Raw genomic sequence first — 13,902 nt, 5'->3', positions numbered from 1 at the left:
CCTTTGGCTGAGATCCTGCACAGAACCAGAGCAGCACTACGAGTGTCTGACTGATGTCACGGTCCTGGGCAGACCCGGGACATGGGAAGATAATGGCTTCTGATTTTTCTAGCACCTACCTCTTCCTTCACTGGTTCTTTTTTATCCAGTGTGTAAGAGAGGGATGATTAGAGCTTTTTCTGTGAAAAAGAGGTACAACAGCATTTACAATATCATTACAAAATAGCACACAAAGACAAGGATGAAGGCTGCAACAGACAAAACACACTAGCACAGATTGCTTTTATGATCCTGTCATGAGACAAGCACTATCTTTTTATATATGTTCTTTTCAGTGCTCATCCACCCTATTGTTTTGGGATCAATTGTTTTGCACTGTCAAAAAAATACGTAAGTTAAAACACAGAGCACACTTTAAATATGTTTTAAATCAATAATTTTATACTGAATTTGGTATATAATTGACAACATTAGAAAATACCTACAGAAATGCTTCCTGTTAGTCATTAAAAACAATATTACAGTTTGGACAGATGATGATGATAACAGCAACATATTTAGACAATTTCCCCCCATACATTTGTAAATATTTATTTCCTCAAATGTTATAAAAAAGGCCATTTGGAATTGTTCAAAATTTTGCATTTGAAATCGTAGCTGATATCTCTCTTACAGTAACTTTCCTTATTTGCCCTGGCAGACAAGTCTGTGTACGCTCCTTAAAATACATGATGTGATAATTATTCTAATATGAAACATTACTATATTTCAGCTACATTTAATTTTCTTATTGCATCTTTTTTTGTTTACCTAGTATAGAGTGTGTTTGTTTTTAAAGAGAAAAAGATAACTTACATCGTGCTACAAATACTCAACACTTTGCAGGTATGGATTTTCCCCTGAGAAGGAGAAGAGAGAGCAACATGGAATATTTTGAAACATTAGTTTAACTAATTAAATTAAATAAAATAAATAATTAATTAAATAAATAAATAAATAAAAGAAACTTATAGAATAGGATGAAACATAGGGCAAATGAGTGAGAAGTTAATAAAAGACAACTTGATAGAAAATTCTCAGTTTGATACACACGACTGCAGTGCTGAGTTGTGTACAGAATAGTTACAAATGCACCTCAGAGCAGGGCAGAAGAAAAAAATGAATGGCAGTGACAATAACCAATTATAAAATCATGAATCATAAAGTTGAGGCTTAGATCATTCCTAATATTGTTCCATGCTCTATCACCTTGTCTTCCCTCACCATTACAATTGTTGTTGAAAGCCTTTTTCTTAGACATCAAGAAATCATGATTTAAGATTGTTTGGGATGCTGTCTGAATGTGTGTATTGTGTGTGTGCTGGCACTGAGGGAGGATTATTCTCCTTTGTGGATGGGGAGTGGCAGGGTAATCACGCTGATGCAATACTGGAAAGTTCTACTCACCATGACACAGACTATCAACATTACAGAGACAATAATTATTTGCACTTTTATAGTATCTTTCATCCACAACTATTACTGTGTTCTGTAACATGTCAGCTCACTAATGAAGCCACAGAGAAGCAGAGAAGGCCCAGTACACACTTTGTACAGGGAAACAACCACAACACCTGGCAGTGGTTCATAGGTGTGCTCCCTTACTCCCAGATGACACCTCCTGCTGACACTGGTCCTGTTCAGTTGCCTCCAGGACACAGGGTGTACAATACTGAGGTCAAAAGTAACCTTCTGTCTTTAACAATATCAGAAAAACTGGCTTAGGGTGAGAAGCTGTAATTGGAATTCACAATCACTGGAAACTGGGGCTTGGACTGAAGTGCAAGAGCCAATTTTATGTGAAGCAAAGGTGTGAAGTGTCAGGGTGGAAAAACGTTTTCAGCATATTGCACTCTCCTCTCTTTAGATAATTTCTATTAAAATCAGAAGCAAAAACCCCCCAAACCTCACACAAAACAGCTGAAGAGAGACTTACCTTCCTGGAGAAAATGGGGTTTCCAGATGCTTTTTCATCTTAAAATAGCTGAAATAACTGTCTTTAAAAATTGTAATTAAGGCTTGATCCTAATTTGAGTTGGTGGCAAAAGTCAGGTATTTAATGATGTAGTATTAGGTACATAGTAATTGAGAGGAAGAAATCTTAATGTCAGACAGCAGTGGGCATCCAGAATTCTTTCCTGGACTCTAATTCCACCTGTGGTGTTATCCATCTTTCTGGCCTGTCACTCCCTGAGCCCCTCTGCCCTCCTGCTTTTAAATCCAGTAGTGCTTACTCCAGCTGTTAGGACAGTAGCTACCACTTAAAGCTTCTCACCTAACAGTTTCCTGAGACTCCAAGATTTTTGCTTAATGATGTTTGAATTCTTTAGTGGATGTTTCTTTGTCCAGCTAATAGAGCACAGATTTTTAATTTGGGAAAGTGACACTATTGCTGTGAAGGAACTGAACTTGGGGAGGCACCATGACATAAAATTAATGTTAGAAAATATTTTAATCCACAAGTAATAGCTAGATATTCCAGGCAAAAGTTTTTGGCATGATTAGTTTCCTGAGTGTTGAAAAAACCCTGTACTTGCATGTGATATGTACACTGTTCAAATATAGCAGTCAGTCTGCTCTAGAGGAACCAAAGCCAGCAATAAAAAAAGGAACCACAACTTTTAAATGTCAGCATTTGCTGCATCAGAGAGAACAGATTAAAGGAGCATGAAACTAAAATGTTAGCATGTAAATCTTTACATTAATAATAAAGCATAGTAAAATAAATGCATCCCGTTCATGTGATTCTAGCATTGATGATTTCTCTGGTGTATCTATAGAACAGAAACAAGTCCTGTATTTTCTTTAGGTAGCTTCTGATAAATATCTCTTCTGTCAAGAATTTCAGTTATAAAAACCACATAAGGCTTTGCATTCACTGATGTGCACTCTCAGGTTTAGCAAGCAGTAACAGACAGTGCTTCAACTGTTGTTGAAGGCCGTGGGACTACACACAGTAATCCCTGTATATGGCTGTGAGCTTTCTGGAATAGAGGCATCATTATATACTTATAAACAAGGACCTGAGACTTCTCTGTGTCTCTTCAGTCTTTTATTGCTGGAACTCCCTCAGCAGAAATACGGGAATAAGCCTTTTATAGGCATCACATCATGCCCTGAGGTGAGGCATTGCTGGAACTCACAGACACGTAAGCTGCAAGTGCCCCTCAACTTCCACCTATCTTGATATCAAGCATTTCACAGAAATGAGCCTTAAAATACCAAGAAAAAGGATAAAGGTTTATCATGACATAAGCCCATTTGGTATTACTAGTTTTGCTGCCTTCCATTGGCATGTCATTTTTTACATGAATAAAACTGAAAGCTACAAGCTGTGATGTGGCCCCTGATTTGCTTAGAAAGATTTAGTGTTTGTTTTGCTCCAGACTTGCAGACAAGCTTATGGACTTCAGCAGAGCTAGGACCTAAAAAAGGACCAAACCTTCTGTGGTCGGTATGTCTGAGAACAGATGGAATGGTAAGAAGCCGACTTCCCCCTGTAATGCTGCACAGCTGTGACTCACATCCCAACTGAACCGCTTTTCTTGGAGTGGAAAGCAAGACAAGAAACAGACAGCTTCAAATAACACATTAGATCAAAGCCAGAAATTAAAATCAGGGGTCCATCATATAGCACGGTCAACGTTTGAAACAGAAATAAGACAATTCTCAAAAAGCGATGATATATTCTGGAATCTATTACTCAGTGGGCCATTTGTGGAAATTCTGAAGAACTTTTAAGAGTAAAAGATATCATCAATAAATACAAAATAGCTTATTTTAGCATAAATCGAATATACAGATTGTATGAAAACATGAAAACCTACAGTGTTTTTTTTCCCCGTGATTTTATACTGATAAGCTGCTAAGTTACAATTTTGGTGAAGAGGAAGACTTGTCAAAGTAAGATGTTTGATTTATTCCTCACCTCCTAAATATAAAAATTACAAAATTGTTCTGTTTGCAAAACACTGCAGGCTAACTGTGACATACATGAACCACCTGCTTTCTGTTTCACCACAAGATGCAGCTGGGTATTCTGCTTACTGCTGGCCGCTGGGTATTTTGAGTTAATGTTAGATCCCGCCTTTATTAAACTCATTAAAAATACCCGTGTAATGCCTTTTTAATGCTGCTGTGTTTCTGGGTGCAACACTGTGCTATAACCCAGCAGCCTGTGCAGGAGTTGTCCCTGTTGCCAGCAGCCTCCTGCGTGGCTGTAACGTGCACACGCTGTGCTGTGAGAATCCACAGTGTGTTGTGGTGGTCGTTTCCCGAAAGGTTTTAGAGAGGGAGGGCTCTCAGCTCGATGTCATCACAAACCAGGCTTGAACTGAGTGCTTTTGTCACCAGGGACAATAAACTCTCTGAGGGATGCCTGGGATTCTGGAGTGTCCTGGCAGGACGCTGCTGGGGAAGGCATGGTGGCAGCAGACAGGCCACCACAGCTGATGACGAGTTTCTTTCCAGTCCTAAAAAGCCCACTCACAAGAAAGGATTTGTAGGAACGATCTGGCTTTCTTTTTCTTCTTTTTTTAACTGAACTTCCATTCTATTCAGTCTAAAATATTAGACTTTTCCCCTTTTCCAAGTGTCTGTTTGGACTCGGTCTTTTGTAATCAGTTAATGTAATTTTTGCCTACAAAGCAGTGGATATAAAAGGTGCCAGAAAGAAAGAACTGTAAGCACAAATAACCCTAAACTCTGTCTCATTTACACACTCAGTTCACAGTTTATCTGTGTCATTATTAGTTCTTGGAGAGAGGCCTGGAGACCTGATTTCAAGGACAAGGATTGTTCTGTGTCATGCTGCAGAGCCAAGAAAAGGAATTTTTTTATAAACTTATGAAGAACTACTAAATATTATGGATATACATTGAGAAAGCTTAAGAGGACACTGAAAATGTAACAACTCAGTAATGTTAACTCAAAATGTTTTTTCTTTGAAAATGTAACAACTCAGTAATGTTAACTCAAAATGTTTTTTCTTTGAATAGAATATTTGCATATGCGAGAAGAAATTTTAGGTAAAATGAAATAAATCATGAACGGTTTAGAAAAGATAAAGATGTTCTCTGATGCAACAGAAAAACACAAGTCAGGGTTGAGAATCAAAAATGAGATAATGGCATTAAAGTGATGGAAAATGATCTCTACAGGCATCAGCTGCCAACTGCATGTCAATAGCTTTGGACTTCTGCATACTAAAGTAATCAGTGTTTTAGCTAAATTGAAAATTATTTTACCACCATGAGAGAGCTGAAATCAAAAGAGGAAGTGGGGGATGCCTTTGAGGCTTAGTTTCACTATCAAAATAATTAGCTAATTTCCAAATCTCGATGTGACAAAATCTGGTAAATCTCTTCAACTGGTATTCAACTGCATTATCTGCTAATTTCTTTGTTGGAAAGCTAGAGTGTTTTATCAATCTCACTATTTAATGAAATAACACTGATGCTAACTTGTTATTATGACCTAATTTAGCAATTATATTGCCTATTTTAGTGTAGAAAGTAATTTAAATCAAAATTTAAAATTTGATACTGTGTCGCATCTGTTTCAACATGTAACATGAGCCAGGACTAATGAGACTGGCAGATATCTAGTTAATCAGCTTCCTGATTTAACCTTTGTGTATCCTACCTTGTTTTCTAGTTAATAATGGAAAGCTGCTAAATGTCCTGTTCTGGAATTATTCTTTCTCTATGCATCAGCTGGATTCTGTGGCAATAAAATAGTATTTTATAAGGCATTTAGATCAATGTATTGATTTTTCTGTTTCATTGTTGAAAGTTGATTGAATAGAAACTACAAAGAACAGTTCTAGGGAAAAAAAATGGGGCCATGTCCAAAAACTATATTGGTCCACTGTTCATCTTTTGGGATATTTTCGCCTACTTGAAAAGTGTCATGATGGTAATTTATCTCAAAGACCTTCCTAGGAAATGCTCGCAAAATGTTTTTAAAATCTTGTGTGTAACCTGGGCCTGAACAGTGTATTTTTAATTCACTATGTAACTCAAGTATTAGCTTGAAAGGCATAGCAAGTATTTCCTTGTGACAGTAGCTGGCGCACTGAATTCATCCCCTGGCTGTGTAAACAACGAAATTACAAAAAAACGCACGCAAACCCAGAAACCATTACTGACATTTCCCACTGACTGAGAGTAGCTTTAGACGTCAGGAGAAACTTCCCCCATGTGAGGGTGGTGATGCCCTGGCTGCCCCATTCCTGGCAGTGTCCAAGGCCAGGTTGGATGGGGCTTGGAGCACCCTGGGATAGCGGAAGGTGTCCCTGCCCGTGGCAGGGGGTGCAACTGGATGGGCTGTAAGGTCCTTCCAACCCAGACCATTCTATGATTCTATGACATCCGTGGCCCACGCAGCTGTCACTGAACGGGCCAGAGCGCACACCTGGGTCACACCCTCAGAAAATGGGGAGGTTAAAGTTGGGTATCAGTAGAAGGCTCTTCCCCAAGAGGGTGGCTGGGCTGGAACAGATTCCCAGGGAAGTGGTCGCAGCACCAAACCTGACAAGAGTTCAAGAAGTGTCCGGACAACGCTCTCAGGCACCTCGCGGGATTCTCGGGGAGCGTCCTGTGCTGGGCCAGGACTTGGACTCGACGATCCCTGTGGTAATTCCCTGAGCTCTCCGTGCGCTCCCAGCGCGACCGCGGCGGGCCGCTCCGTGGCGAGGGGCGGGGCGGCGGCTCGTGAGGGCGGCTCGTGAGGGCGGGGCCGCTCCCGCTCCAACGGCGCCGCGCGCCGCCCCCTGCGCCTGCGCAGCGAGCAGAGCCGCGCGCTGCCGCAGCCCGGCCCGGCCCGGCCGGCGCACGCGCGGTGGTGACGCCCGGCCGCGCGCCCCGGCCGGCGGGCACGCGCAGCGCGAGGAGGCGGCGGCGGCGGCGCCCGGGCGCGGCGCGGCCGCGGGAGCGGGGGCGGGTTTATGGCGGCGGCTCTGTCCGCGCTCGCTGCCAGGCTCTCCCAGTCGGCCGCGGCCAGGTCCTACGGCGTGTTCTGCAAGGGGCTTACCAGGACCCTTCTCATCTTCTTCGACCTGGCCTGGAAGCTCCGCATCAACTTCCCCTACCTCTACATCGTCGCCTCCATGATGCTCAACGTGCGGCTGCAGGTGGGCGGCGGCGGCGGGGCTGGGGCGGGCTCGTGTCCCGGTGTCACCGGCCGGGCCCGGGGCTGGTTCGCGGCCGCTGCCCCGGAGAACGGCGGGGCTCGCCCGGACGAGTGCTCGTCCCCGCGCCGGGGCTGTGCCCTGCCCTGTGTCGCCCCGGGCGGTGTCTCCTGGGCTGTGCGCGGCTGCAGCCCCGGAGCCTTGCCCTCGGCCAGCTGTGAGTGCCCCGCTGTGCTCCTCGCTCTGCGTGTTGGCAGCAAACCTGTCGCCTTGCTGTTCCTAAGCCATAGCTGACTTAAATACTGGGAATAAACTGTGAATATGTGCACTTTGATAGCGCGCTCCTGACACCAAGGAGCGAAGAAAACAATTTCCTTCATCTATTTTTTTTTTTTAATCAAGAACAGTTGCAGCAGAGAAAACGCAGCCAGTTTTAAATACCAATGTTACTGCATGAAAAAGATGGTTCAGATTTAATTTGTATCTCTCCTGTTTTGAACCTGTTTCTACAAAACATGGAACTCTCTAACACAGCTTTGACCTGTTGTAGGGTAGAAGTTTCATTGTTTTTGTGATGAAATGAAAGATTTACTTTTAACTTAACTGGCAGCAGAAGCAGGCTATGCACTGTCATCTGTTCTAGCTAAGGATTGGACACTCTTCGTAAACATAGCTGTAATGAAAGTTTTGACATCTGGCCGGTGGCCAAGTACTGAAAGACAAGTCTGGTTGGAGTTTGTTACTTGTAAAAGATAATTTGAAATGGGAAGAGGTCAAAATATGGCATATCCTATTTTTGTTTTGGGAATTTGCCCTGCAGTTCTGAAGCTTGAAAATAAGCCACATGGCCAGGAGTGGTACACGTAGCTTAGTAACCCTGGTAGCTGAAAAAGCCTTGTCTTTGCTCGTTATCAGTGTTGGCACAGTCCTTTGACTGTGCTACAGCTGATACCTGCTAACTGTGCTGGGGCAGCCAGTCTGACCAGTTCCCTCCCCTCCAGGAAGCTGCTCGTGGTACATTGTTGATTTCCAGTGTTGTGTGTCTGATTTCAGCTTGCACTTCTGTTTACAGGAGGATTACTTTAATACTAACCTTTCATGCTGAGCCTCTAATCAGTCCCAGCCTGTGTTTCTATTGGTTAAGGGAAATGCTGCTGTTACACAGCGAATCTCTCTGGCTGCTCCTTTGCTGACTCACTTTCATGCCTGTCACCAAAAGAGAGCTTGTAGCAGATTAAACTGAAACTACAGAAGGCGGCTGGTGTTTGAGTATACTTCCTAGCCCTCTGGATGTGCTCAAGCAGCCTGTAGGGAGATCTGTCTGTTGGGACAACTGTTACTTTCTGTAGCTGGGTTATTCTTTATGTGAAAGATTTTAAATTATTTTTGGTTCTTTATAGTGGGAACTAGGAAACTGGGGTATCAGTGTAATAATTTCCTGCATTCTTTATCTTTAGGTCCATATTGAGATCCATTAACTTGTGATTTGGTGTGCTGCTTGCACTGTATGCTGCAACTAGTCAGTCACACTCTTCTTCAAATCCAGCCTGTTGTGAAGCAGCAAAGCTGTGCTCGTGTGCTCTAGGACTATGAAGAAAGAAGATTTTACCCAGAAACGAGTACATGATGATGGCCCAGATCATCACAAGCCAGCAGCTCATCTGACACGTGTGCATTCCATGTTGGACAGTTCTCAAAATCATCGTAGCAGTTTACAAGAATTATATAACATCGGGAATTGTTCTCTCTTTAATAATATACCTCTGCCTTCTGGTGGCAAGGAAATGCCTCTGAGTTTCAGTGAATCAGCAGGGACGAACTCAAGTGCAGCTGCTCCTTGGAAGGATTCATTTCATCTGCATTTTTCTTCTGGGAAAGACAGTCTCGATAGGGTTTCTCACTGCATCAATGATATTTCAGTAACAGGCTGGCTGGAAGAAGCTTGTAGCATTTCTGGAGACTTCAGCTCACGCTGCCCAGGAGACAACTTTGTATGTTTTGCACAATTCTGGCTGGGAAATTTGCAGTATAATAAAAACCTGTGGTTTCTGGAATTAGAAATGAGCAGTGGCAAAGAGAATGAATTGCAGTTTGCATTTTTTAAAGTATTGGAGCTTGGTGGACTTCTTGATCCCTGTTCTAAGAACAACTATGCTATGGGACTCATAAACAACCAGAAACCATGTTTTTCTCTTTGTTACTTAAACCTTGTATCTTCAGGGCAAACACTTGGATACGAGCAAATGCTTTTGAATATACAATATGTGACTAATACTTTTCACATCATACAGCTAGTGATCTCTGTGCTAGCTTTTGCACTAGCAGGTCTCTGGTATGCAGTAGTGAAGGTAAAAAAATACAGAGATTTTAGTAACTACTATTTTTAATACTAGCAGAAAATAAGAGAGACAAGGTTACAGTTCAGGTTTTAGTGAGAAGTAGATAGGTAAAGTAAAAATTATACTTGTGTAATTGCTAGTTAAACTGGCTGTTAGAACAATAGGGACTTTTTTTTTGTAAGGAATAGCTGCATCTGAGTAAAGAACTTCATAATCTTCAGACTCTTTGGGACTTCTGCAGGTCTGCTCTTAAACTAAACTAGAACCCAATTTGATTAGCACAGATCCTTTGTTTTCTTTACAGTTTGTATTGGTGGAGTGTTCTGGCTAGTACTATTTATAACCATTTCCAGTGAAACTTGTTTCTTGTAGAATTGAATTCCTGCTCTGAATCCAACAGCAACTAATATATCAATCCTTAAAACACTTGGAACTGGAAAGCTGTTGGGAGGGTGGTCTTCAATGCAGCATAATTCTCAGCAGTGTTCACTGCTCTGTTTTAACAATATCTTGTGAGCTTTATTGTGCTACAATAGACACTGTAAACTTTCTAAAACAATTTTTTTTTCCTTGAAAAAGTGATTGTTATTGCTGAAGTACATTAATAACTTCTGGGCCTATTGACTTTGGCTTTGGGACAGGCTTCTAACAATGAGGTTTGCCAAAGAATGGGGCAAAAGTGCTGGACTCCATAGAGCTGCTGGTGAATAGCATTTTGAGGAACAGGCTTCTGTTGGCACTTCAGTGAAGTAACTCATTGTGCAGTAGGTGAAACTTTGGATTCAATGTCCAAAATTCTCAACAAGGACATTGCTGTAGATGGGCTTAATGTGCTTTGAAGGCTCATGTAAAGAGGGAAGTGTTGGTGTGTGAGTTAGGATGCATTTTCAGCTTCCCCTTCACTCTGACTTAAAAGTCAGGACTTAATGTGGAGTAAAGCCATGCCAGTGATTCACACACTAGGTATCCTTTTTGCCAGCTGGTCTTGCTTCATCTTGGAAAGAGAGGAAGTGATGTTGCATTTAGTTTAACCTGAACTTACCTGGAAAGCCAGTAGAATTTCAGTGTGGTGTTTACTGGGCTGTTAGCACACATGTGTAGAGAAGTCCTTGATTACGAAGATGAGATGCTGGTTATCAGTGTTACAGGGAGAAATGTTGGAAATTTTTAATCTTATTTGAGTACTGAAAATAAGATCTATTACTTTTTATGTTAAATGATATGTTGTGTTTTCATTATCCCCATTGACTGATTGTTTCTTTTGGATGCTAAAAGAGATGAAAAGCCACTTATTTAATTTAGAAGATAACTTTTTCCCTGGTATTTAAATGATTGTTTAACTTGTAGACTTTTGACCATGCAATTACCTGTTATGAAGTGAGCAAAAGCCCCAAAATAATACTGGATTATGTACTGTAAGTACAGTAAGTATTGACAGCAACAGTTCCCTCTTAGTCAAGCCATTCACTCTCATCTCCACTGCTGGAATTCATCAGCCTTGCAGTGATTAGTATTAACACAAATTAACACGTGGTATTGCAGAGGTTCAAGATTCTTGAAGTGATGTGGATCTGAAATCCCAGAACACCAGAAAAAAAGGCTCTTCTCCAAATGTCTGTGGCGTGGAGTTAGGGTGTTAAGCTGCTGTCTGCCTGTATCTTGACTCAAAAAAACCACTTGGCAGAGCTGAGGGCAGAGGAATGAAGGCAGGGAGGGGAGGGGTTGGAGCCTGTTAAAGCTGGCTTGATTGCTAAAGACATTAGCAACATTGTGCAACTCCATATTAACCTCTCTAAGCAGCTCCATAGGTACAGCCATACTCTCCCTGTATGGTCAGCCTTACCTTAAGTTGTGCATGAACACAGTCCTGCACCCAAAGCTTGAGTGCTTGGACTTCTGTACAAAGGATCAATTGGCACAGCTGTACCTGCAGCTGTTACTTGAGACCCTGTTTGTGCAGCTGACTGGTTTGGCCTGGAACATTCTCTGCTGTATGTCATTTGGGCACTACATGTTTTGGGAACCACAGTTACATACAGGAACTTGCAGCTGAGACTGTCAGGTTAATGGGCAGAAGGAGTAGCTAAAGGCATAAAACCATGAATCCAGTTTTTAATGCTCCTATTTTTCATGGTGATTTTAAAGGGGGGGGGGAAATGAACCATGAGAGACACCTCCAGTAAACTAGAATTTAAATGTGTGTACAGCAGGGTGCCAAGGGTTTTCTCCTTATTGATGACAAGCCTATGCAGGAGGAGATCCTGGAATGTTGAATTGTGTTATGTATCACAGTCCTGTTTTAAGCAAAGTCTTGTTTGAGTGCGTGGCCTTTCATCACTTATTACAGGATCACTTTAAATACAACACAGCTAAGTGAAATGATGGATGTTTGTTGTGTATTACATGTCTATTGAACATAAGACACAAAGAATAAGTCTTAAGTGAGTGGATTTAATCCATTTTAAGATAGTTTATGTACCTTGCCTTGAATTTTATTGCTTAAAACCTAAAGGGTAATTTTAACTTGAACATTCCTTCTGAAATTCAAATAAAGGATAGTTTGGTATGTTAAAATCTCATGTAATATACTGCACTTTAAGTCTGGGGAGGCCATGGATTGATTGAAAGCGCTGTTCTTGCACTAAAAGAACTGTCTGCCCTGACAATGTTTAAATGGCTTTTCCTGTCTGGAGGGAGAATAGGGAACCTGAAGGATGGCATCCATCCTTTGAAACTATAGATAAATCTAGCACTATATGGTTTATGCCATTGTTTTCTTCCTATAGATGTTTTGATATTAACTCATCTCAAAAGATGGAAGGTATCCTGGCCAAGAATCAGTTTGTGTGGAGTTTCATGGCTTCACTACACCCAATGTGGAAAATGTTCTGAGTTAATGTGCTGTTAGGGCTGAGACTGGCTCAGATGATTATTATAGTACAGAAAAATAACATTCTTAGTAGGGGTAAGGGACCTTTATACTCAACCAGGAGTTGCCTTTGTATTTCTGTATTTTGTCTCTCATCCTGCTCTAGAAAGAGGTTATTTCTAAGCAAAATGCCAGGGTTCTACTAAACAACTTGTGCTTTCTACAATTTTATTGATTAGTGTCCAGATCCTTCCTGCACTACATAGCAGAGTTTTATTTCTGCCTTTAGAAAAGAAAAAGATACTCAATATTTAGAGAATTTCCTAGTAGTTACACTCGAGTGAAAATTTACTATATGGTGTACTGCTTTGAGAAGAAAATATACTTTTAAATGTGTGTGCACAGAGCTCTGCATGTAGATAAAAAGTGTTTTACTACAGTATGATGTTGGGATGCTTATGCAAATGCTTCTTTACTTTCTGACATTGCAGTGCAAAATGCAGCAGAGACGGTGGTGTTACTTCTCCGTGTGGTTTTAGCCAGTGCAGTCTGAGCAATCGTGTGTCTGCACCATCCTGCACAGGAGACAGTTCTAGCTGTAGATGTTTTTTAGCCTTTTGCTTTTTCAGTGTTGAGTTTGGTTTTGTTGCTGTTTGAGGTTTGGTGGTTTGTCTGTTTGTGGTTTATTTCTCTTTTTCTAAAAGTTATTTTTAGGATTATAAAGACTGCACTTTCTTAAACTTTGCCAAAGTTTGCTTCCTTTCTCCTTCTCTCCACCTTTGCCCCTTATAGGTATACACATTTAATTTTTGGAAGAAACAAGGTTGTATGTACTCTCCTAATATATAATCTTATTGTCAGGTTGCTACTTTTGTTTTTATGGCCTGGTCTTACATATATTCCTGTCCCTATGATTTCTCAGCATAAGCATATGCTGATATTTTGTTCCACCTCAGAAACATTGTCCTGTAATTAATTATGCACAACAAATTGACAGAAACCATGCAGCGATATAAGAGTCCTAGTCTCTCATTAGGGTGTATGACAGGTAGTATAACTGGCAGAGCAATATGTAGTCAATGGGACATATTTCTGCTTTTTTTCTCTTCAAAACAGCTGCTTTAATTAAAATCCAGTATTTAATTTGCATGTGTGGTACCTCTGTCAGCTGAGAATTGCAGCTAGAATTTGGGGCTTACAAAATACAGTAAGGTCAGAACTTAAACAGGGTAACTTCTCAAAAAATTAAAGAGTACATTCACGTGAATATTTTGAAACCTTTTTTTTTTTCCCTAAGAGTGCACAGAATAAAATGTGTTCTGACACTTGTTTCTGTGATGCACAGGCAGTAACTGGGGGCAGGGGGACCCTTTTTAGACTGCAGAGCCTCTAATCCTCGTGGAAGAGATGCATTTGATAGAACTTTAAAATAAACCAAATGTTGCCTATGAAAATATGATATTATCAACTCTCATACTTAAATTACAAGGTCATAGATATCAATCTCCTGACAGTGTGAAAATAAG

At 41.1% G+C, this 13,902-nt stretch overlaps 1 protein-coding gene across 1 annotated transcript; it reads left to right on the top strand.

Moving 5' to 3' along the window:
* Nucleotides 1-6,938: 6,938 nt before the first annotated feature.
* Nucleotides 6,939-13,830, top strand: SMIM10L3 (small integral membrane protein 10 like 3). Its single transcript, XM_069029737.1, has 2 exons — nt 6,939-7,171; nt 8,626-13,830. The coding sequence occupies exons 1-2, from the start codon at nt 6,986-6,988 to the stop codon at nt 8,644-8,646; spliced, it is 207 nt and encodes a 68-aa protein (XP_068885838.1). The 5' UTR covers nt 6,939-6,985; the 3' UTR covers nt 8,647-13,830.
* Nucleotides 13,831-13,902: the final 72 nt, after the last annotated feature.

This window comes from Aphelocoma coerulescens, chromosome 14 (genome assembly GCF_041296385.1).
Source record: "Aphelocoma coerulescens isolate FSJ_1873_10779 chromosome 14, UR_Acoe_1.0, whole genome shotgun sequence".
Lineage (NCBI taxonomy): Eukaryota > Metazoa > Chordata > Aves > Passeriformes > Corvidae > Aphelocoma > Aphelocoma coerulescens.
This window is presented reverse-complemented; position numbering and strand designations above follow the sequence as displayed.

Excerpts from the sequence above, each read along its gene's own strand:
- SMIM10L3 (XM_069029737.1), top strand. The coding sequence starts at position 6,986 with ATGGCGGCGGCTCTGTCCGCGCTCGCTGCCAGGCTCTCCCAGTCGGCC. Across the intron at positions 7,172-8,625 it reads TGCTCAACGTGCGGCTGCAG|GTCCATATTGAGATCCATTA; the intron begins GTGGGCGGCGGC and ends CTTTATCTTTAG.